Raw genomic sequence first — 21,570 nt, forward strand, 5'->3', positions numbered from 1 at the left:
AGCTCTCCCTGTATGGACCTGCATGTCCTCCACTCCTTGGGGCCCCCGCTGAGTCTCCTGTTCCACAGGGTGATATGCACCCTAGAATAAAGACCTCCAACTGGGGCCGAGGCAGCTGGAGTCAGTGGTTGGGGAAGCTGCACTGGAGGAAGCAGGACCAACCTAGCCGGCCGTGAGAGGCACAGGGGAAGAGCATGCTGGGTGAGCAGCCTGGGCAAGAATAGCAACCCGGTGAGAAGGCCCCGGGTCAGCTGCCACCCAGAGGCCACACAGCCTGCTGCACTCGGCCCGCCTTGGCGCTGACGCAGGGGTCTCCTCTCAAGCAGGCTGCCAGCAGCCAGGAGTCGCGTTTGTTCAGAGTCTCACATCCAGAGCTCGGGATAATCTTTAACCACAGGTTAGCCTGCAGCCACCCTAACGCCCGGCGGAAGGCGTTGCCAGGCCATTCACGTCTCCGTAAACATCCTCCCAGGCTCAGCATCTGGCGCTGGCCGGGCAGGGACTGGGCAGCAGAGGAGGGCTCTCTCCACCCAACGCAGCACCCTGAAGCCCGCTCGACCCTCTCCCATTCGTGCAACCTCAGGAAAGCCAGGAGAGAAAGGCTGGGGCTGGGGCAGACAAGTCTCAGTCACAGGCCCTTGGACATGGGTCCTCGGAGGATTAGTAGTGTCTCCACTTTACGTGGCCTAGTGGTTCTCAAACTTCCTTTTTTCTTTTTTGGTCCCGGGGATCGAACTCGGGTCCTTGCGCTTGCACAGCAGGCGGGAAAACCACTGAGCTAAATCCCCGGCCCCAAACTTCATTTTTCTAAAGCAGTGGGTCTGTGTGTGCAGCGGAACCAGGAGGTCCCGCAGGGGCCCAGGAGGTGACCAAAGGACCCTGCCCCTCGCCCTCTTGGTCCTTCTCAGCTGCCTCGAGGCACCTCCGTAGAGCCCCGGGGTCCCAGGGAACCCAGCTGGAGAACCTGAGATCTTGTTCCCAGAAAGAATTCAGATTACAATGTTTTCCTTCAGCCTGGAGGACTGGCTTTGGGATTTGTCTCTTGGCGGAGGGAGAGGATGGCGGATTTAAATGAAGTGTTCCCTTTTAACCTGGAGACGAGAGCACTTCCTGCTCTGTAAACACCTTTACGCCTCAGAGCCTCACAGCATCTGGGTGAGTGGGGTGAGAAACACACCCCCACCGCGTGGCCGGAAGTCTCCGCTCAGTTCTCTCAGGCTTTGGCCCCATTCTGCAGGGCCCAGCTCCTCTCTGAGCCCTCCAGGCTGCTCCAGGGGCCCCAGAACACATCTTGGCCCAAAGAGATGCGAAACGGATCCGAAACTGAGAAGCACCACGTCTAGGAGGACGCAGCCTCACCGCGACGGCAGGCTGAGCCAGCTCTGCGGGCACCTTGGGAAGCCCGTACCCACAGATGATCTCACCACCCGGGACCCACTTCCCCGCCTCCTGGGCCCCACTGTGCAGGAATCCCCGACCTGAGCTCTCAACACCCTGTCCCAGAGGCCCCAGGCCACAGGGGCACTCAGACTCCATCCGGCACTCAGACGGACTCAAGATGAGTCTCCATCTTCCCAGATGGAGAAGCCAGGAGGCAACAAAGCCCAGGCTCTGGGTTCAAATGCCAGCTTCCCCAACTACGAGCTGTGCGACCTTGGCCAAGCTGTGGGACTTCTCCGAGCCTCTTGTTCCCTTATCTACAAAATGGGTGTGATAATAACTCTTTCTAAGCAAGGTGTGCAGGCTGTCGTCATAGAAAGCAAACGACACATGATGAAAAGCTGCTTGGGCCACGTAGACCAGCGTGCACTTCGGTGGTTGGAGAGGAAGGGGCTTTTTTGAGCCGGGGCGGTCGGGGAAGCCTGGAGGTGGGGTGCTGGATACAACTGGCAGAACTGGGGTGAGTGGAAAGGGAGTGTCTCCAGTGTCTGCCGCTGAAGGAACAGCGAGATTTACTCCGGTACTGGGGGTGGGAACAGGGCTTTGTGCATGCTGGGCAGTCTGCCGCCGGGCAACGTCCCAGCCCTTTGATGTGATACTGCTGCGGCAGGGTCTTGCTCAGTTGCTCCAGCTGGCCTCAAAATCTCTCAGGGTCCTATGCTCAGCCTCCACGTAGCTGGGATCACAGGTATGCACCACCAAAGATGTTTTCTTAGTGAAAAATTGTTCATTAAAATGAAAGATTTTATTAATGAAAAAGAAAATTGTCAAAGAAACCATGATGTGCATCCTCCATTGTCTCCATCCCAAAAGCTGGCTCAGGCCCCTTAAACTAACATTTGCCTCTTGGCCTCGGACAGCCGTGGACCAGGGTAAATATTGGCTTAGCCTGGGAAGCAGGAGACCAGACAGCAGAGCAGCCCTTGCCGGGTAGGCTCCCCTCTCCTGCTGCCAAGCTGAGGCACGCCCTGGACGGCCCAGAGCAGCCTGGCCCCGAAGGCTGCCCAAGGCCCCACGCTGGCCATCCCGGGGCAGTGGGGTCTCTCCGGGCCTGGGAGCGGAACACCCTGAGCCTCGGGCCCTGACGCCTTCCTGCAGCACCATCTTGCTACGCCCTTGTTCCTGGTCAGCCTGTGAGGCCTGCATCCCTGACCAGCAGGAGACAGGTGGGCGGCCCCTACCACACCTGGGCCGTACCGTCCTCTGCTCGACAACTCTCCACCCTGTCCCCCGATGCCCACCCCTGTGCACACCCTCACTGCACAAATCACTGCCACTCTCCTGTGCCAGCCCTCCCCCGAGGGTCTGCCCCGCTGCTGCTCATCCCCGAATCCTCTCTTCCCTGGCGCAAATCAGCTCTCTTCATCAGCCTCTTGCTTTTACCTCCGTAGGTCCTGGGTGGAACTCGCCTACCCAGGAAGTCCTCTGGGCTTGCTCCCCAGCCCCATGCCCACACTTCAGGCCACACTCAGTCACAGCACTAGACTTAGGCACCTTGACACAACTCTACAGCAGGTCCCATGTACGAGCGCTTCAGGATGGGGGTCGCTGCTTCTCTCCCCACACACCAGCAGGCGACACTCAGGACACTGTGTCCCTCCCTACCTTTTGCCAGGACCACAACTGCTCTTCCTGAGTTCACATTTCCAAGAGGAGCAGGGAGACCTCAAGAGGCTGGAGTTTATCTGTCCTAGTATTAATCACCCCATAAAACTTGTGTTTATTCAGTTGCTGGGGGGGCCTTCTTCCTGGAGGTAGGAAGCTGTTACTCTTGGAGATACCATCGGGGGCTTGGGCCAGGAGCCCGGAGGAAGGAGGGCGACTGCCTAGCCCTAGCACTGTGGGGAGGAGGCCTGAAGCTGTCCTGCGGCCATGGCATGGGCTGGGGTTGTGATCGAGGCGGGGAGGGCAGACACCAGCCTGCGCCCCACTCTGCCCAAGGACACAGTCCCTCCTCCACCACCTGCCTCCGTGCCTACTGTGTGCACGCCTACCTGGCGTGGGGCACCCAAGAACAGGCAAGATTTGGGGGCTTCAGTTCCAGGCAGAGGCAGGAGGGGACGGGGCAGGCCTCGAAGGAAGTCCCTAAAGATCTGACACCGGTTTGGGGGACAGTCACCCCAGGAGACTGACCAGTCCTCAGAGGCACCAAGAGAAAGCCACAGTATTCAGAGAAAAGACAGTGCTGGGAAGGGGAACCCAGAAAAACAAGAAGAGGCCGGCATGATGGCGCACACCTGCAATCCCAGCACTTGGGAGGCTGAGGCAGGAGGATCCCTGAGAGTTCAAGGCCAGGCTGAACTACAGTGAGACCCTGTCTCAAAAAAGAAGAAGAAAAAGAAGAAGAAGAAGAAGAAGAAGAAGAAGAAGAAGAAGAAGAAGAAGAAGAAGAAGAAGAAGAAGAAGAAGAAGAAGAAGAAGAAGAAGAGGAGGAGGAGGAGGAGGAGGAGGAGGAGGAGGAGGAGGAGAGGGAGACAGAGAAGAGGAGGAGCTGAAGGACACAGAGGCCCTGAAAGAGGCAGGCAGGGTGATGGGCATCGAGGGGCAGGGAGGAGGAAGAAATGGAGCCCGAGTCTGTACAGGACGGCAGGGCAGGTGCATCTCAGAGGGCAGGGCCACGGGAGGCAGAGAGGCTGATCTCTCTCCCTCGCTCCGTCTCTTACACACAGACACAAATCAATCTGAGAAGAACAAGCTGGACAGACAGTCTACTCTGCTAATTGAATTTAAGGGTTGTGGTCAGCGTTTGAAAATGCCCGGGAATTATGGTGATTTATGGCCAGGAGGGGGATCGGCCGGGCCTCAGCCCTGTGGGGTGTGCAGGGAGCCTGCCGGGACAGCCCAGAGTGACCGCCCGGCCCACTCCTGCAGACCCATGTATGGTCAAAGCGGGCGCTGCCCCAGGGTGGGCCCTGCGGCTCTCCTGCGGCCCAGAGGGCTGGCGCCCCATCACCTGGCACTTCCCCTGGCTCCCACGGTGGCCCGGCCCACACCTCCTCTTCCCAGCGCCTTCCTGGGCTCTGCTGTCTCTCAGTGACCTCAGCCTCTGAGGTCCTGCCACCCTGAGTGAGGGGAGGGGCTTCCTTCCCTTCTGACATCAGACCGGGAAGTGCAGCCTCCGCTCGGCACCCCCTACACGTGCCTTCATTCTCTCCCTGCCAGGTGGGGAGAAAAAACTCCCCCCTCCCAGGCCTGGCGTTGAGAGGTTAAGTGAGCTGGGCGGATGGAAAGCATCTCAGCAGATGGGAGGGATCCTGTGACCACAGCGCTCAGCGATTTACTGCCTTCTCGAGGTTCTGCCCACTGTGTCCCCAGCGCCTGCCGGCAAACAGGGCCTGTCAAGGGCTCCCCTCCTCAGCTAACAAGTCCCCATCCTCCCACTGGTCCTGTTGCCCCTTTCCACCCTGCAAATGTCACTCAGGGAAAGTCAAAACTGATGCTCCCACTTCTGTGCTGCCCCTTGAGACTGTGACTTCCTCCCCAGCACCGACAGTCCGGTTCCCACCGTGAGGCAGAGCCCTGGGCTAAGTCACAGCTGCTGTGCAGTGGTGGAGCCAAGGCTCAGGCCAGGGTGGCAAGGCCGGAGCTCTGACTCGAGCCCGAGACACCCTCGGCACCAAGCACAAGGCCCCCGGGACATGGAGCATGGGTCGGGCCCAGGACACTGAGGCGGCTGGCAGCCCCGGCCACCCACTGCGTCTGCAGCTGCTCTGCAGCCAGCTTCTCAAGCTTCCAAAAGAACCTTGAGAGCATTAGGCAGACGGGGAAACCGAGTCCAGGTCCAACTCTCGCTCAGCTATCGAGCCCAGCTGGCAGAGCACCGGGGCAAGGGATCCGGGAACAGGCCACCCTCAGCCCGGCGGCTGACACCTGGCAGGGCCATGCAGCCCTCGGCTTGTCAGAGGAATGCAGACACACTTATTGACTTGAAAACAGAAAGTTCCTAAACCGTAGTTAATAAAAACAGCCTCCTGATGTTTGCGACTTCAGCAGAAAGGCTTCTGATTACTCATCTCTTTGTTTTTACTTGCACTGTCTTTTCACTCATATAAAAGTGTTTTTGAGAAGTTTCACTGTTCCTAGGCTCTGAAGCCAGAAAGCAAAGAGAAGCGTTCACCCGTCTGGGCGGCCAATCTGTCCACCAGGAGGAGGGAGAGCTGGAGGGGGCCGGGGCGGGGGAGCACAACTCGGGCCCCTTGATTTGGCTTCATCTCCCCACCAACCCTGTCAGCTACCAGGCGGCTGAGGCAGGGAGGGCTCTGACCATGCCCAGAGTCCACATGTGCATGCACGCGCGCACACGGGCAGAGGCGCCCAAGCACAGCAGGCAGAGGTGCTGGGGGGCCGCCCAGCCCAACACCGGCTCGCTGTGTCACGCGAGGAAGTCCGAGGCTCCGCGTCCCGCTCCGGCCCCGGCAGGCGCACGGTGGCCAGCAACCCTGTGCCCCAGTGCTCCGCCCTCCTCCTTCCCTGTGGGGAGGGACCCGCCTCAGCTGAGCAGTCTCAGCCCCTAGGGCCCCCGCCCTCATCCCCGTTAACCCAGCGCCACTGCCCAAAGCCCTAGCCAGTGTGCCTGCCCACACCTATCATCCGAGCTCCTCAGGAGGCTGAGGCAGGAGGACTGCAAGATTAGGCCAGCCTTGGCCATGTAGCAAGACCCTGTCTCAAAATAGAATCTAAGAAGGGCTGGGGATGGAGCGCAGTGGCAGAGCACTCCTGGGTTCAATCCAACAAGGAAAAGGCGCCAGGGTGGGGCTGGAGCCCGGGCCCCTGGGAGATCCCAGCCCAGGCGAGGAGCTCCCCCTACAACTACACACTGAGGGCTGGACCCGCCATTCCCTCAGCCTCCTCGAACCCAGGTCTCCACCTCTGTTGGCCCAACGATGGGTCGGCTTCGCAGGGCCACTGTGAGGACGGGGAATACTGGCATCCTGGCGTGTGCCGGGCCCCTGTAAACCAGTCAGAGGTGGGGGCTGCTCCCTGTGCCAGGCACAAGCGGAGGAGGTGGCACCTCAGGGGTGTCCCTTGCTGAAGCCGCAGCAAGGAGCCCAGCAGTGTGCAGGGAGCCTCCGGAGCCGGTCCTGGGCCCCCTCACCCGGGCCGACTCTGGTGGGGTGGGGCCTCGCTGCCTGCTGTCCGGGCACTGAGGGCAGCACTCACCTAGCAGCTGCACGCCCCGTGTGAGGCCGTAGACGTCCACCAGGGCCCAGAGTGGGTCGGCCGTGCGCACCCCGTTGAAGAAGAGCATGGCAGCTGAGTCGTTGATGCGGTAGAAGACACGGCCCTTCCTGTCCACCCAGAAGGCGATGACGTTGCCCTCGTTGGCAAACTCCTCAGGCAGCGCCTTGGCCCAGAAGCCGCTCTGGGACACCAGGTCGGGGCAGGCGTACTTGGGCAGCGAGTCGGGGTGGATGCGGGACGGGTCCTTGCTCGTGAAGCCCAGCCGCAAGGCCCCGCTCCAGCAGCACTGCTTCTTGGTGATCTGGTGGCGGGAGGTGGCCTCAGCCCAGCCGCGCCCCTTGGGCCAGTACACCGCCCGCTGGGGGGCTCTTCCTCCCCGGGGAGCCTTCCTATGGGCGGTGGCAGCCAGCTGCCAGGCCAGGCCTGGCGCTGCTCCTTTGTCACAGGGGAGGCTGGGAAGGGAGGAAGAGAGGGAAGGGGCAGTGGGAAGGGGCGGGAAGCAGCAGGCCTGCCACAGGGGAGGTCAGCGGCTGGGCTGGGCACCCACCTTGAGCCTGACTTGCTCGTAGACGAGCACCGGGCGGTTGCTGAAGGTGATGGCGTTGCAGAAGCTGGCCTGCCTCTTGACGGCCTTGTGGCTGAGGTCCATGAGGATCTGGGAGCCCTTGGTGTGTGGGTGGAAGAGCAGCGGCGCGGCCGGGAGCCCCACACTGGGCAGCACCGGGGGGCAGTGCTTCTGCTTGTGGTGGCATCGATGAGAAGTGGTGGGGAAGGGGCCCCCGAAGGCGTCTGCAAAGGAATAGGCCCAGAGGCCAGCCCGGCGTGCTCAGAGAGGAGGGGCTGGGCCCAGGCGCCACCCGGCATCTCCGCCATCACGGCCGCCTCCTGCTGCCGCTCATCTCAGCCTCCACTCACCCGAGACCGCCAACTCCGGGCGGCCTGGGGTCCTCCACCCGCCCTCTCCTCCTCCGAGCACTCACAACCCACCCTGCACTGCCGTGGAAGCCCCCCACGGCCGCTTACCTGTTAATTTACCTATTCAACAAATATCCATCACACGCCTATGGGGCTCCAGGCCTGGCCTAGGCACTGGGCTACAAATACGACAACACGGGTCCTATCCCCCAGAAACCCACAGCCCAGGAAGAGAGATGTGGACGGAAACCATGGTGCAAAATGGCACGGGGAGGCCACCAGCAGGGCCAGCGGGCAGGGCACGTCCGGAGGAGGGCAGAGGACACGGCGGTGGGAATGGGCTGGGTGCGCAGGTGAGGACGGGCCGCCCCTGACCAGGAGGGGACTGTACCTATCGTGCCCCTGGGCCACCTCGCCACCCGCCTTCCTCCTGCTCTACACACGCTGCTTTCTTCCATGGACAGCTCTACCCAGCTGGGATGGAGCGCTGAGCAGGACTCAGCTGAGGAGCAGGCACTTTATAAACTCATGAGAGTGGCACCCAGGAGCCAGGGCAGGAGAGGAAAGCACAAGGGACCCAGGTCGGGTGGCCATCTGCCGCTCCATGGCTCTGTGGCTTGGGCAGAAAGTGAGACACCCCCTCCCTCAGCAGTGGGGCAGCACAACCTGCACCCACCAGCCCCTCGGCAGGAGGACACCCATCCTGCCATCCTGAGAAGGCAGGGAGTGCAGGGTGGGGAAGGCGGAGGTGGAGTAGAGCCTCAAGTGTGACGAGGTTTGGAGGTTTGGATGCACACAGCTGCTAGGTCGCACGCAGAGAGGCCCCCCGACCCACCCACCCTCGCTGAGGGAGTGAGGACAGGACGGGAGGGGGACAGGGAGGGAGAGCTCTGCCCAGGCGCTGCCTTGGGTGGCATCCTCTCCTTGCCGCTCTGAGTGTTTTCCTCCCCTCTCCTCGCAGAGGCCAACACCAGTCTCGCCTCCAGGGCCCGGGAACCCTGTACATAGGCCGGGCTCTCAGGAGCAGCTCCAGCGTGCCAGGCCGAGCGCGGGGTGGCACAGGGAAGGCTGGCCTTGCTCTCACCCGGAGACAAGACGTTCCAGAACAGCCTGACCTCAAAGGCGTTGAAGGCCATCGTGCTTGGGGCTGCACTGCCTAGAGCCCCCCAGAGAGCCGGGGAGGCATCCTGGACGAAGCCGAGTGGCCCAGACACGCAGAAGAGGGGCGAGCATTCCGGGAGGGGACGGCTGGGGTGAAGGGCAGAAGGCATCACTGGCGACAGGCCCCGCCCCAGCAAGGCCCTCACGGAGCTCAGACCCGCCGTGGACACAGCTTGATTCTTGGTTTCAAAAAATACCTGCTGTAGGCAGGTGGCACTACACACTATGAGGGACGCGTGCAGGCACAGAAGTGAGAGTGTGAAGGGGGAGAGCCCACCGACGTGTGAGTGGGGACTGCACACCTGTGCTTGTGCTCAGTGGTGACAGGCAACACACTGCGTTCTGCACAACGTGCGTTCCAGGCCAGTTACAAACGAGGTGCGCAGTCCTCATGGACTGGCAGGCGCTATTCCCTCCCAGCCCTTCCCCCTCTCTACCTGGTTCCACTGTGCCAAACCCCACCGAGTGCAACCCAAGCTCCAGTGACCAAAAGCAACGTGGGCGCCGGGCGAGGCAGAGAGCAGGGACCACCAAGGGGCACAGGCAGCATGGGGTGGCACATTCATCACCTGGCTGTGGTGGCAGCTGCATGGCGTGTGCACGTTAAACGCACGCAGTCTGCAGTGCGTAGGGCAGCGACACCTCAGTGAGGGCAGCCTTGGGTCCGGCCATACTTGTTTCTGTTTGACTGCTTGGTTGGTTGGTTTTAGGTTTTTGGTCCTTTGAGACAGGGTGCTGCAAAGCTGCCCGGGCTGGCCTCCAGCTCTCGATCCTTCTGCCTCGGTGTCCCGAGTGCTAGGGTTATAGGCATGGCATGTCTGGCAATAAGTCAGTTTTTAGAAACGCACTGAGTCCAGCTGCTGAGCACAGCCTCTCCTCTAGAGTCCTCTCCCAAGGATCACGGACCAACTACAGGCCCTCACTCTTTCAAAACCTTTCCTTGGGGCCGGGGATCTAGCTCAGTGGTTTTGCGGCCTGCTGCACAAGCCAAGGACCTGGGTTCAATCCCCGATACCAAAAAAAAAAAACCTTTCCTCTCCTTCTCACCCACCCTGCTGGGGAAAAAGTCTAGAAAACACTACCCTGAGGAAATGCAGCAGTGACCCCAGGGGCCAGAGACCCAGCCCTAGAAGGACATTCCCAGGCTTCCCTTCCGCAGGGAGGACCCAGAGCACGGTCCCCATCAGTCCTGGGCTGCGGGTGGGGAGCAGGGCCAGCACCAGAAAACGGACAGCGACAGACACCCAGAGGCATCCTACCGTGTAGCCTCCACAAGACCCACTCGTGGGCGCACACTCCAGAGCAGGGCTCATCTTTCTCCCTCATCCCTGACCCCGGGAGTCCCACATTCACATGGATCCTGTGCACACACATGTATTCGCGTACAAAATGATACACATAGAACACACCCACCACACTGTCCAGTAAGAACGGCGCCATTTACCAAGCACTTCCAGGTGCCATGGTCTGAACCGGGAGTTCTACATACACTCGGCAGTTCCACCTGTATTGGTAACTCATGAGGTAGGAAGGGACATCATCAACCCAACTTACGGGTGACAAATCTAAGCCTGAGCAAGCTCAAGCTGCTCACCCAAGGTCCTGCAGCAGGTAGAGGATGGATCTATCTCGCTCCAGGACCAGTGCCATTAACCAGTAAGTATTAATAGCCCGGAGATCACAGGCTTGGTGTGCTGAATACATTTTCTAAATGCACATTAAAACACAGCCATAAAATACGACAAGATCATCCATGTACCACTGAAATCATGTCAGGGAGCACCGAGGAGACACGTGACATTCTGCTGTGTTGTCTTCATGACACATGTGTCTATGCCACCAAAACACAGAGGTGCACACCTGCTGGAGAGAAGCAGAGAGGGTACAGGCTGGCTGCTGCTTACAAGACCAAACACTTCCCCTACAACAAAGCGCTCCCACTGCCGGGCATTTCCCCCGAGAGAAAGGAAAACACGCCATGGCATGACGACCCGCACACCAGGCACGGCAGCTTCACCCAACACAACCCCACGTGGACACAGCCAAGAGTCCTCTGAGTAGTGGACAGATAGGTCAAATGTACAGCACCACCCTGGGCTTCTGCTCTACAGGAGAAACGGACCTCACTGCAGAGACACAGCGGGGACGGACTCAGCAGTGCTCAGAAGAAAAGAAGCCAGACACAAAGGCTCTGGGCTGCAGTCCATCCGTGTGATGTTCGAGAAAAGCCACAAAGGCAGGAGGTGTAACCACAAAGTGCGGGGCAAGGAAAGAGGTGTAACCACAGTGGGGCACAAGGACATTTCTGTGACAGAAACACTCTGTCTCGATGGTGGTAGTGGTTATACAACTTTTACCCATTTGTCTGAGACACAATACACTCTAAAGGGTGAATTTCACTGCATAGACATTGGACTTCAGTTAAAAGGCAACAACCAACAAGCCAGGGCTTCGTGAAGATGAGGGGAAGACAAGGTTGCAATTTTTGCCCCAAAAGTACCCTCTCCCTGCAGCCATCTACAGGAGATCCGAAGACTGTCATTCCAACCCAAACCTCGAGTCCTTCCCTTCTGAAATGAGACGGGGTGCCGTTCCCCGTCCTCCCGTGGGTGTGGACAGACAGCACTGTGGCAGCAGCACTGTGCCCTGCTTCCTGTGCCCGTCTTCTCCGGCCCAAGTGTGGCCTCCCAGGACAGCCACAGAAGCCAGCCTGCCCTTGGGCGCTGCCCCAGCCCCTTCACGCTGAGCCCCAGCTGGCTGTGTGACTTCTCCAGTCTGCTGAGCAGCTCCTGAGCCTGGGCCACAGGCTCCTGCCACCCGACAGACCTCACTGGACCACTGCCCATACCCTCCCCACTCCAGCCCCAGGAGTCCCTGAACACCCCACAGCCGAGCTGCCAATCCTGCCTCAGAAACCAGCATCCCTGTTCACTCTGCTGTCACAGCCCTAGTTCATTCAGGCCTCCTGGCTTCTCTCTGGACCTAGGCCTGGGGCCCTGAGGCACAGCCTCACGGGCAGGTGTGCTGCTCTCAAGGACTGCACTGTGAATGGTGGCCTCAGAGGTGGCCGGAGCGACTGTCACCCTAGAGTCCCCACTTTTGTATCTCCTGGACAGCAGGTGGATTGGGGCAGGCTGTAGGGAGGAGGCCCCTGCAGAGGCCAGGGTGGAGCCCCAGGCATGCCGTCTGGCTCCCTGCCAAGCTTTCGGAGTGTCCTCTCAGTGACAGGTCCATAGCACCTGGCCAGGCTGAGGCTGTCACGGTGGGAATGCGCCTCCGGCCCTGTCCTCCTGGACATTATGAGCCGCCAGTTTCGAGCCCAGGTTCGAGCCCAGGTTCGAGCCCGGCTAGCCCTGAGGTGAACCTCAGCCTGGCCTTCCTGGCTGCCTCAGGTCCCAGTGCACAGCAGGCTCTGGCAGGTGGCCTGGAGAATACAGAGGGAGCCACCCACCTCTGCCAGAGCAGCAGTGCTGGCGACTGAGCCAAGGCCTGCGTGGATCAGCAGGTGGGATGCTCACCTTCGCCCCCAGGGCCATGCCGAAGCAGACTCTCACCCAGCACAGGAGGAGCCCAGCTCGGAACCCAGCTGCCATCATGCCCCAAAGCGAAGCTCTGTCCCCAACAGCAAGACCTCTGGGGGCCTCACTTTTGTCGTCTGTAACGGGATCTTCATGAGATTCTCCTGAGGTTTCGACAAGACTGGGACGGAGCTTAGGTAGTGCCTGCTGGTGCTACTGGGACAGTAAGCTCAGCGCTTCCCGCTCCACACCCTGGCTCAGAACCCTCCCGGGCCCTGACCCTAGGCTCCGCAGACCCCACTTGCCCCTAAGGCCTGCTGGGGCTCTGTGTTTGAGCCTCTCCCTGTGGCCCTGGACACAGGCTCCCGTCTGGGCGGTTTCCTCCCGTGGAGGAGGCTGCTCTCACTTTCTGGGCAGCAGGGGACAGCACAGAGATGAGCACCAGACCAGGAGTCCCTGACCCAGGCCGCATGGTGCCACAGGCTCACTATGTGACTCCGCACAAGTTGCTTTGCCTCTCTGGACACTGAGTTCTTTCTCTGTAAAACGAGGCTCAGCACAACTGCTCTGCCCACTGCCCAGGTTACCGTGAAGACTTGGTGAGTTCCTAAGGCAAAAGAATTGTGCAGGTCTTCAGACTGCGGGCGAGGTCGTGATTTGGAGACTTCTGTGCCTCAGTGAACACAGCTCCCTCCAGGGAAGGAATCAGGGTGGGGACCTGTCTCCAGGTGTGTGGGGGCCTTGTGTGACAGAGTCGATGTAGAACTGGGCCAAAGTGGTCTCCTTGGGCTCCCTGCAGGGGTCTGCCTCTCTCTGGCACCCAGTATGGCCCGGCCCCTTCCTCTCCCCCCCTATGGTGCACCTGACTTTCTCTCAGTGGCCCGAAGACCAAGATTTCACCCAGAAGCCTCTCTGACCTCGGCGCAAGGTTAGGGGCCCTGCTATGGCCTCCAGGCACCTTGCAGCACAGCAGACAGCAGACACCACAGCCAAGCAGCCCTCCCAAGCCCGGGGGCCAAGGACTTAAGCCCAAATGCCAAGGCACTGGCTCTATCCCTGCGTTGCACTGAAGCCCCTTCTGTACCCAGCATGGCGCTGAGTGTAGGCCACACTTGAGAGCTGAGAACAGAGCAGATTCCAGGCTGGGAAAGACTGCCAGGCTCTGTGTCTGTCTGTCCTGATGGCCTGTGGGCCTCCTGAGGGCAGAGGCCTCTGTGACAGCTGTTTCTCTGATGCCAGCTCAGAACACATGGCTCTGCTCAACAGAACCCGCAAGGGAGCTGCCAGTGTTGGTTCATCTTCCACTTTCTGGACAGCAGGCACTCACAGGGGCACTCACCAGGAGCCTCGGCCTTTCTAGGGGTCGGGGACGTCGGGAAATGAGGGTAATAAAGGGAGCAGCTTCCTTGCTCCCACACTGCATCCCTGACCTCAGCACTGGCCTGCTCGAGAACCTTCCATAGCTCCCCACTTGCTGCCAGGGGAAAAGGAGGAAGGGAGGCCATGAGGGTCGGCACCGCCCCTCATAGCCAACCCTGGCTCTTGCTCTGAGTCCCTGCAAGGTCCCTGTCTGCTGGAAGCAGCGCCTGCGTGGCCACAGCACACCACTGTGTGCACCTGGACCAACAGCTTAGCTCCAGACCAGAGTCCAGCTGAGCGGTGGCCTTTGCTCCCAAGGCTGGTTGCAGGGAGATGGACACTTCCACCTCGATTACTCTCTGGCCTCTCAGGCATGGCTCCCCCTGCCATGCGGTAGGCACCTGTGGAGAAGCCCATCTGGCGGGGACCAAGGAGCCAATAAATGTGAGCAAGTGAGCAAGCTTGGAGACAGTCACCTCCAGGTAAGCCTTCAGGTGAGGCTGCTTTTCTCTTTAATACCAGGGCCTTCGCACTGAGCCACATCGCTCTTTGTTTGAGACAGGGTTGTACTAAGTCACTAAGTTGCCCAAGCTGAGGTCAAACTTGGAACCATCCTGCCTCAGCCTCCCAGAGTGCTGGGATTGCAGGTGTGTGCCACCATACCCAGGCCCAGCCAACAATCTGCACCCTCACAAGAGACGAAGCCAGAGGCAGCTGGCTGAACCACGCCAAGGATCCCAACCACAGCAACTGCCAGACAATTGTTTGTTGTTTTAGGCGACTGCATTTCCGGACGATGTGCTGTGCTGCAGTAGATAACTAGTACAGCATCAATCCTCCGTTCCTCAGATAAGGGAATGGAGGGCCTGAGAGCTAAGGATTCGCCGGGGCCACGCAGCGCTAAGTGGCCCAGCTGGACTCGGAATGCCTCAGAGTCCTGGAGTCAGGAAGATTCGATTCCTGTCCCTGCCCTCCCAGCACCCCCCAAACCCACCAGGCCAGGCCTCAGCAGGGGGCAGAGGCGAGGAGCACTCGCCCACCACCCTGAGTTCCCCCTGAGTTCCCCTGTGCCCTCGCTACTTGGACAGCAAGCACTTCCCCGCCAGGTGCCCGCGGGGCTGAGGGTGCTGGCGGTCAGGCCTCGCACAGCCGGAGGAGCCCAGGCCACCTCCACGGAGCCAGGCGCCATGCAGACCCACAGCCCGCCTCCTCTCTACAGCCCGTGGCAGACCTCACCGTCCCCGGCCCACGGAGGGGACATGGACACCCGGAGTGGCCAAGCAGCGCCCACCATCCCATCTCTCTCCACCTCGTCTGGTCCCTACCCCCCGGCCACCCCCTTCAGCTCCACCAAGGCCTGTGCCCCACACCCTTCCCTCTGCCTCCCTGACCTGGCACCACAAGGGCGACAAGCGCCAGGCAGCGGGCGGAGCTGAGGGAACCAGGAGCCGGGCTGCTGCCGCCTCCGGGAACCCCGTGCCTTGCGGGTGTGGGTGTGGCCGGAAGTCACAGACTCACCCAGGCTCCTGGGAGCTCCTCACAGCCTGAGCCCCCAGAGCTGCTGAAGCAGGACTCTGAGCTTCTCAAGGCTCACAAGGGCGCCTCCTCTCCTGCTGCTGGTCTGAGATTTACAGAACCCAAGCAGGAGAAGTGGGGAGTCGGCCCGGTGGGGCCAGACATGGTGTCCCCGGAGGCACCAGCTGCACAACAGCGCCAGCCACTTTCCCTTCCGGGCCACGCACCCCCTCGGTGAAAGGAAGGAGGGGACCCAATCTCTCAGGTGCCCAGGCCCGGGGACCCTCAGGCCAGTCTGGGGTGACCTGCGCATCTGGTGTGCCTCTGAGTGTCACCCACGTCACCCCTCAGCTAGGGGCTGCCCTCGCCCTGGAGGGGACAGAGGGAGGGAAGAGGAGGGAGAGGGCGGCCTTCGGGGTTACTGCTGCTGCTGTGGGCCTCCGTGACTCCACCACCCCAGCCTGCCCCAGGACCAGCCGCCGCCCTGGAAAGCCGCCTGCCCCTGAGAGATGAGGCATGGAACCGCTCCAAGCACTTTCCAAATAGCCCATTTCTCCCATCAGTGCCCTCCGGGCTGGTCCCAGAGGAGCCCACTCCCACGCACGCACGCAGGCCACGGGCACAGATACACCACAACTGCCTACAGCTGCTCACCTAGCAATGCAGACAGACAATACAGAGAGCACTCGAACAGAGACCCCAGACACTTCCTCAGACACAGAGTTTAGACTACCCCACCCTAGAATGCTGGTCGGTCTCTGCCACCTGCCCTTCATTCCCTGTAGCCAGTGATCCAAAGTCTTTGGCTCAAAGCACCTCAAACGCCCAAGGCCACAGAGGAGACATGGAGGGCCATTTGAGCAAGACTTCAGGGCCAGAAGCAACCCAGGGAGGGAGCCCCCTGCTGGCCCCGCTCACCTCTCAGGGAACAACCAAGAGCCCCGGGCAGTCCGTGTGGACGTCCAGGCGGGTCGTGTGTGTGTGTGTGTGTGTGTGTGTGTGCGCGCGTGCGCGCACGCGCAGGAGTGAGTACATACGGGCTGCGATGTGGGGCACAGGCACACAGCCCTGCACACCCCGTCTCCTGCTGTGGACAGCAGGCCAGGGAAATGGGGCGTCCAACTGGACCTCTCCAGTGCCCCCAGCCTGGACGCCCACCCAAACTGTCCTGCTGCCCCAGGGGAACGGGAAACAAGGCAGGGAAGGCCTGCAACCTGGGGCTGAGAAACACCTGTCCACACCTCCTGGGTTTTCCCCAGGCTAATTTCCTGCTCCAGCTGACCCACACAGTCCTCCTCACAAGCTGGGGAAGATGAGACCCTGAGGCGAGGGAGGCCCCGCCCTCATCAAGACAGGCATCTGCAGATGAAAACAGCACTGAGAGTCCACCTCAGCCCAGAAAGAGCGGCTGCCATCAAGAAACCAACCAATAACAAATGCCGGAGGGGCTGTGGGGAAAGAGGAGCCCTGCTCCACTGCTGGTGGGAGTGCAGACTGGTGCACCACTGTGGAAGTCAGTATGGAGATACCTCAAAGAACTAGGACTAGAGGTCCCATTTGACCCCACTATTCCCCTGCTGGGGATCTTCCCCAAAGAATTAAAAGAATCATACCACAGAGATATATATGTGGCCATGTTCATAACAGCACAGTTTGTAATAGCTAAAGCTTGGAAACTGCCCAAGTGCCCATCGACTGGAAACTGGGTAAAGAAGATGTGGGTTTTTTATAAAATGGAGTACTACTCAGCCATAAAGAACCAGAAACTAGAGTCATTTATAGCTAAATGGATGCATATCGAGGCCATCCTCTGAAGTGAAATAAATAGGACACACATGTGTAAATACTGAATAGTTTCTCTAGTGTGAGAAACTGAGAGTGTAAACAAGAGTTAACATGATTAAAATGAATAATTGATAATTTGAAATAGGAAAAAGGGTCCAAAGACCAAGGAGTGAAGGGAGGGGAAGGGGAAAGGAAAAGAGGAAAAGGAAAAACTATGAGAAAAGAAAAAAAAATGGAAATGAAATCTATGTAAATAGGGAAGGGTGGAGGGGGTGAAGGGCACACAGGTAATGGGGAGAAAAATAACCAAGATCCATCATGTACAGGTACAAACACCCAACGATAAATGTAAACGAATTGTATACCTAAAGTGTACCAATAAAATTAATTTGAAAAAAAATTTTTAAAAAACAAACCACGCATCTCTGCACCCCAGAGCACACGCTCAGGGGCCCTCAGGGGGCCCACACCCGGGAGCCTGTGCTTGGGCAGCTGGAGGGCAGAGAGCTGTGTCTGCAGCTCACTCCGAGGGCTTCTCACCCTCTTGCTCGGGCCATGAGCTCGTCCAAGTCTGACCCCAGTGGAAAATGTCAGTCAGCTCCAGACCCGGTGTCAACAGCCCCTCAGGGCCAGCGTGCCCTGAGGAGCCCCCGCCCCGCAGACAGGCCAGCCAGTCCAGGTCAGCTCACCCGAGTCTCCAGCCAAGGCCAGGCTACTGGCACTGCCCGGCCGACTATGGATTATGTGTCTTCCAAGTCCTCCCATCTGTCACTCACCTCCAGGCTCAGGACAAAATTCATTTCCTTTTAAGAGGACCAATGGTTTGCTTTTCCTGTGTCTTTCTCTGCCTTTTTCTTTTTAAATTAGAAATTACTCTCCCAAAGTCCAGAGTCTAGGTGGAGGAAGGCACCTGGTCACCAGTCCTGGCCACAGCTCCAGGCCCCTCAGTGCCCAGCAGACTCGCAGATGGAGGCTGCTCACCTCTGGACGCCCTGTCTGAGAGGGAGGGCAGGGAGCGTGGTAGAGACCCCCGCCAACTTCGGCACCACCAGACTGGGGGGGAACCCAGCTCCAGTCCTGAGGAAGGCAGACCCTTGGGGGACTGGCGCCACACCACCCTTGGCTCCCAAGACCTCAGCACCCAGCCAGGGGCACAAGAGGACCAGAGTGGGGACAAGCAGGAGCCCAGCAAGTAGGGTGCCCTCCCTCCTTCTCTGTCACCCACCCACCCGTTGGTCTGTCTGATGGAGGGAGGTGAACACGGGTCAGAAGTTCAGCGGCCTCCCTTGAGGAAGTTGCACTTTGAGAAGGCCGTGTGGGTGTCACTAGCACAGCCGTGTGCTCAGACACACTCCGGCACACTACACACCCACAGAAAGCTCCACAGCACACACACATGCACAGTCTGGCACACACGCGTGTGACCACACATCTTCCCATCTCCATCATGGGTCACACCGCACCAGCTCCACGGCCCACATTCCAGGGCCACAAACAGCTCCCACTGTCCAGCCGTGGTCTGCCACCGTCGGGGGAGAGGCAGGTAGGGACAGCCAGAACCTCCCATTCTACCCAGGGGCTGCTCAACACCAGCTAAGAGGACAGAGAGACTGCAGGGCGACTCCACGCCAGACCTGGCCTCCTCAGAGCCCCGGACTCCCCACCGATGCCTTCCACCCAAAGCTGCCCTCACAACCCGGAGCCCCAGGGAGCGAGGGTCAAGGGGATGGCGGAGCCCTTGGTCCCCCTGTCCCTGCTCCCAGCTTCCAAGGCTGTCCCCGGCTGGCAGGGGGCGGGTCTCCTGAACCCACAGGCCTTACCGTGGAGGGTGCTCCGGGTGATCTGTCCCCCCATCGCAAGCAGCAGGCAGTGCGGCCACCTCCGTTGGCTGGTCAGCCTCGTCACCGTCACCAAGCAGCCCCAGACATCAGCTCCCTCCTCCTCCCCCAGCCCTACCCCTGGGGCTGGCAGGCATGGCAGGGCTGAGCGACCCCTCCCGCACGCACACACCCAGCCGGGGCGGCCACACACGCACACGCGCACACCCGCCTCCCAGCGTCCACCCACACTGAGCCTCCCCCGCCTCCCGCTGTGCAGGCGATGGGATCTGTCATGTTTATTTACATAAGGAGGAGGAGACTGGAGGCAGCCTGAAATAGCCCAGCTCCAGAAAGCACTGGAGATGCCCCAGTGCACGCTCCTTGTCTGGAGGCTCCTCTCTCTCACACACACGCTGCCCTCACAGACACACACGGGTATAGTGACACACACGCACAGTTCACCAATCGCCTGCACCTGCAGCCATTCATTCTTCCCACGCTATTCCGAGCAGCCAAGGGCTGGGAAGGAGGCAACGAGCAGACAGACATCGTCCCTGCCCTTGGGGAGTGCAGGTCCCAGCTAGGGGGCCATCGACAAAGACCTGACTCCACTTCTACCCTCTTCCAGGCTCTGTTCAGAGTTCTCCAAATATGAATGCCTCCAGTCCTCACAAGCTGTCCCACTGACCAGTCAGCAGGTACCAGTCCCAGGAGACGATGATGCTAAAGCTGGAGTCCAAGGCCGGGAGAGATGTCCCAGGGGCGGCAGGCTGGGTGAGGAGCACCCTGGACCCCACACTGGGCTGCCCCCTACCCATGTGTCCACACACACCGTGTCTGCTTGTCCCAACTTCTCAAAAGTTTAATTCAACTCGGCCACACTCCTAAGGACCTGCTGTGTGCCGAGCCCCAAGCTACACGTGGGGAATGCAACAGTGATGGACAAGGGCTCTCACGGGCTCCCAGTGCAGAAGGAAACGGACTTACCCAGCAGCCTTGGGAAGGAACATGTGAACACTGTTCCAAAGGAACAGCATTTGATGTCAGTAGAAAGACGCACTGTGTAATCACCACCCTAGAAGTGCTGGAAACAAAGGAGCAGCTTTCCGAGGGCTCAGGACAGGTTTTCGTGAAAAGCAGTGGTGAAAGCAAGACTTGCAGGCAGTGGCTGTGTGCTGTGGAGGGAGGCGGGGATGGAGCGTTCCCCAGAGAGAGCACACACAGCCTGTGCAAAGGCCCTGGGCCTGGGGAGCAGGGTTGGTGTGTCTGGAGCAGCCTCAGCAGGAGCAGGGTGGGGAAGGTGGCTACTGGCAACCCCAGACGGGCTGGGGTAGTCCACGAGGGCCTTGGGGAGCAGGGTGAAGAATCTGGCAACAAGAACCCCCTACCAGCACCAGCAAGGATTCCCAAGACCAGCCTCGCACTTCACCAGGGTCACTCTGCCACCGAGGGGTGCCCCTAGGACGGGAGGGGCATAAGGGCAGAAGGCAGCGGCACCTGCAGGGTGGGGCCTGCACCCGGCTCGCCCTCGCTCCCCTGGGGCCTAACGCGGTGCCCTCATGGAGCCACCCTCGGGAAACAGCAGAGTCCTGCGGCTCTCCAAGAGGGCTGTGGGGAGCAGCTACACAGTGACCGAGAGGGAGCGGGCAGGGCCTGAGTGGAATGCTAGTGGGCTGGGGACCCAGGCCTTCCCTGAAGCCTCACCCGGAGGTTCCAGCTGACCTGCTGGCTCCTGGCTCCCACAGCACACTGCCTGGCTGCATCAGGAAGCAGCAGTGTCCTTGTCTGCAGTGTCCCTCCCTCCTGCTCCCCCAGGCTGCGTCCAGGGCCTCTCTGGGGAGGCGGCGCCCCTCTACAGGCTGGAGTCAGCGATGCACGCCTCCTGGGATTGATTCATCGGGCACTGCGTAGAACTTTACCTGGCCAAAGGGCTCCAGTGAGAATGAGAAGACCACTGACCACATCATCCATTCACCCGGCACGCACTCACTGAGCCCCAACCCACCAGGGGCCAACTGGTGCGCAAGATGCAGGCCGCCCTAAGAAACCAGTCCCAGACCCCGGGGGGAGCCATGCTGGGATCAAGGAACGACATTCTTTGGACTCTGGGCTAAATAATCTCTGAGCTCCACTCTATTGCCACACTCTGCTGCAGATCTGCAGAAGGGGTCTGCATGCTCCTGCTGGCTGACCCTCAGCAGTGCCTGGGAATGGGCTAAGGATTTTGCATGCATAATCTCAGCGCTCCCATAGCATCCCTTCAGGAGCTGTAATCACCCTGCTTTTTCGGGCTGTAAAACTGAGGCTCACAGAGGCGCTGCCAAGCAGACAATGAACTGGGCTTTAAACCTAGACTTGCCTGGCATCAGAACCAGTGCTCTATTCAGAAAAGGTCAAAGGACATGGGCTCCTCTCGCTTGGGGAAGAGAAGAGGACCTTCTCCTGAGGAGAGGAGGGTTCCAGTGGTGGCAGAGCCTAGCAGTTTTTCAGGGAAGGGAGAGTGACAGACAGCCCAGGGTGGAGCACCAACAGGCAGAGGGGCAGGCCAGGTATAAACTGCTGGTCCAGGAAGATGCTCGAGGTCCCATCTTGGAGAAAGCAGATGCATCACAAGCTGGGAGAGGACAGACAGGAGGAAGGCTGGCCCAGGGTGCCCTGATGTGACCGAATCCCTGCTGGGCTCCCAGAGAAACCCCCTTCCTTTCCAGTGGAGCTGCAGCTGCCCCTCAGCCCCTTAGCTGTCTGAACATCAGCTCTCAGGTGCCGCCCCCCCGCACCCCCTCCTCTTCCTGTTCCTCCTTCCTGGGGCACCCTCGAGGCTTCCACTGTGGGCTGCCTCGCTCAGCTCTTTCTCAGCTAGTCCCTCCTCATCTTCG

General features: G+C 60.0%; 1 protein-coding gene across 3 annotated transcripts in view; it reads right to left on the reverse strand.

Annotated features, from left to right (window-relative positions):
- Neurl1 (neuralized E3 ubiquitin protein ligase 1) overlaps window positions 1–21,570 on the reverse strand; it is a 61,814-nt gene that overhangs the window by 9,922 nt on the left and 30,322 nt on the right. For 2 of the 3 annotated variants that reach the window (XM_004866484.4, XM_087185848.1), the window contains exons 2-3: window positions 7,169–7,410; window positions 6,601–6,922 (exon numbers count right to left, since the gene is read on the reverse strand). In XM_004866484.4, the coding sequence (XP_004866541.1) occupies window positions 6,601–6,922; window positions 7,169–7,410 (564 nt within the window). Of the gene's footprint in view, window positions 1–6,600; window positions 6,923–7,168; window positions 7,411–18,694; window positions 20,144–21,570 lie in introns of those variants that run through there. The other variant, XM_004866485.4, reaches the window with a different exon arrangement.

This window comes from Heterocephalus glaber, unplaced genomic scaffold (genome assembly GCF_053883595.1).
Source record: "Heterocephalus glaber isolate CG9 unplaced genomic scaffold, H.glaber_assembly_v1.0 deba00001498, whole genome shotgun sequence".
In the NCBI taxonomy this organism is placed as follows: domain Eukaryota; kingdom Metazoa; phylum Chordata; class Mammalia; order Rodentia; family Bathyergidae; genus Heterocephalus; species Heterocephalus glaber.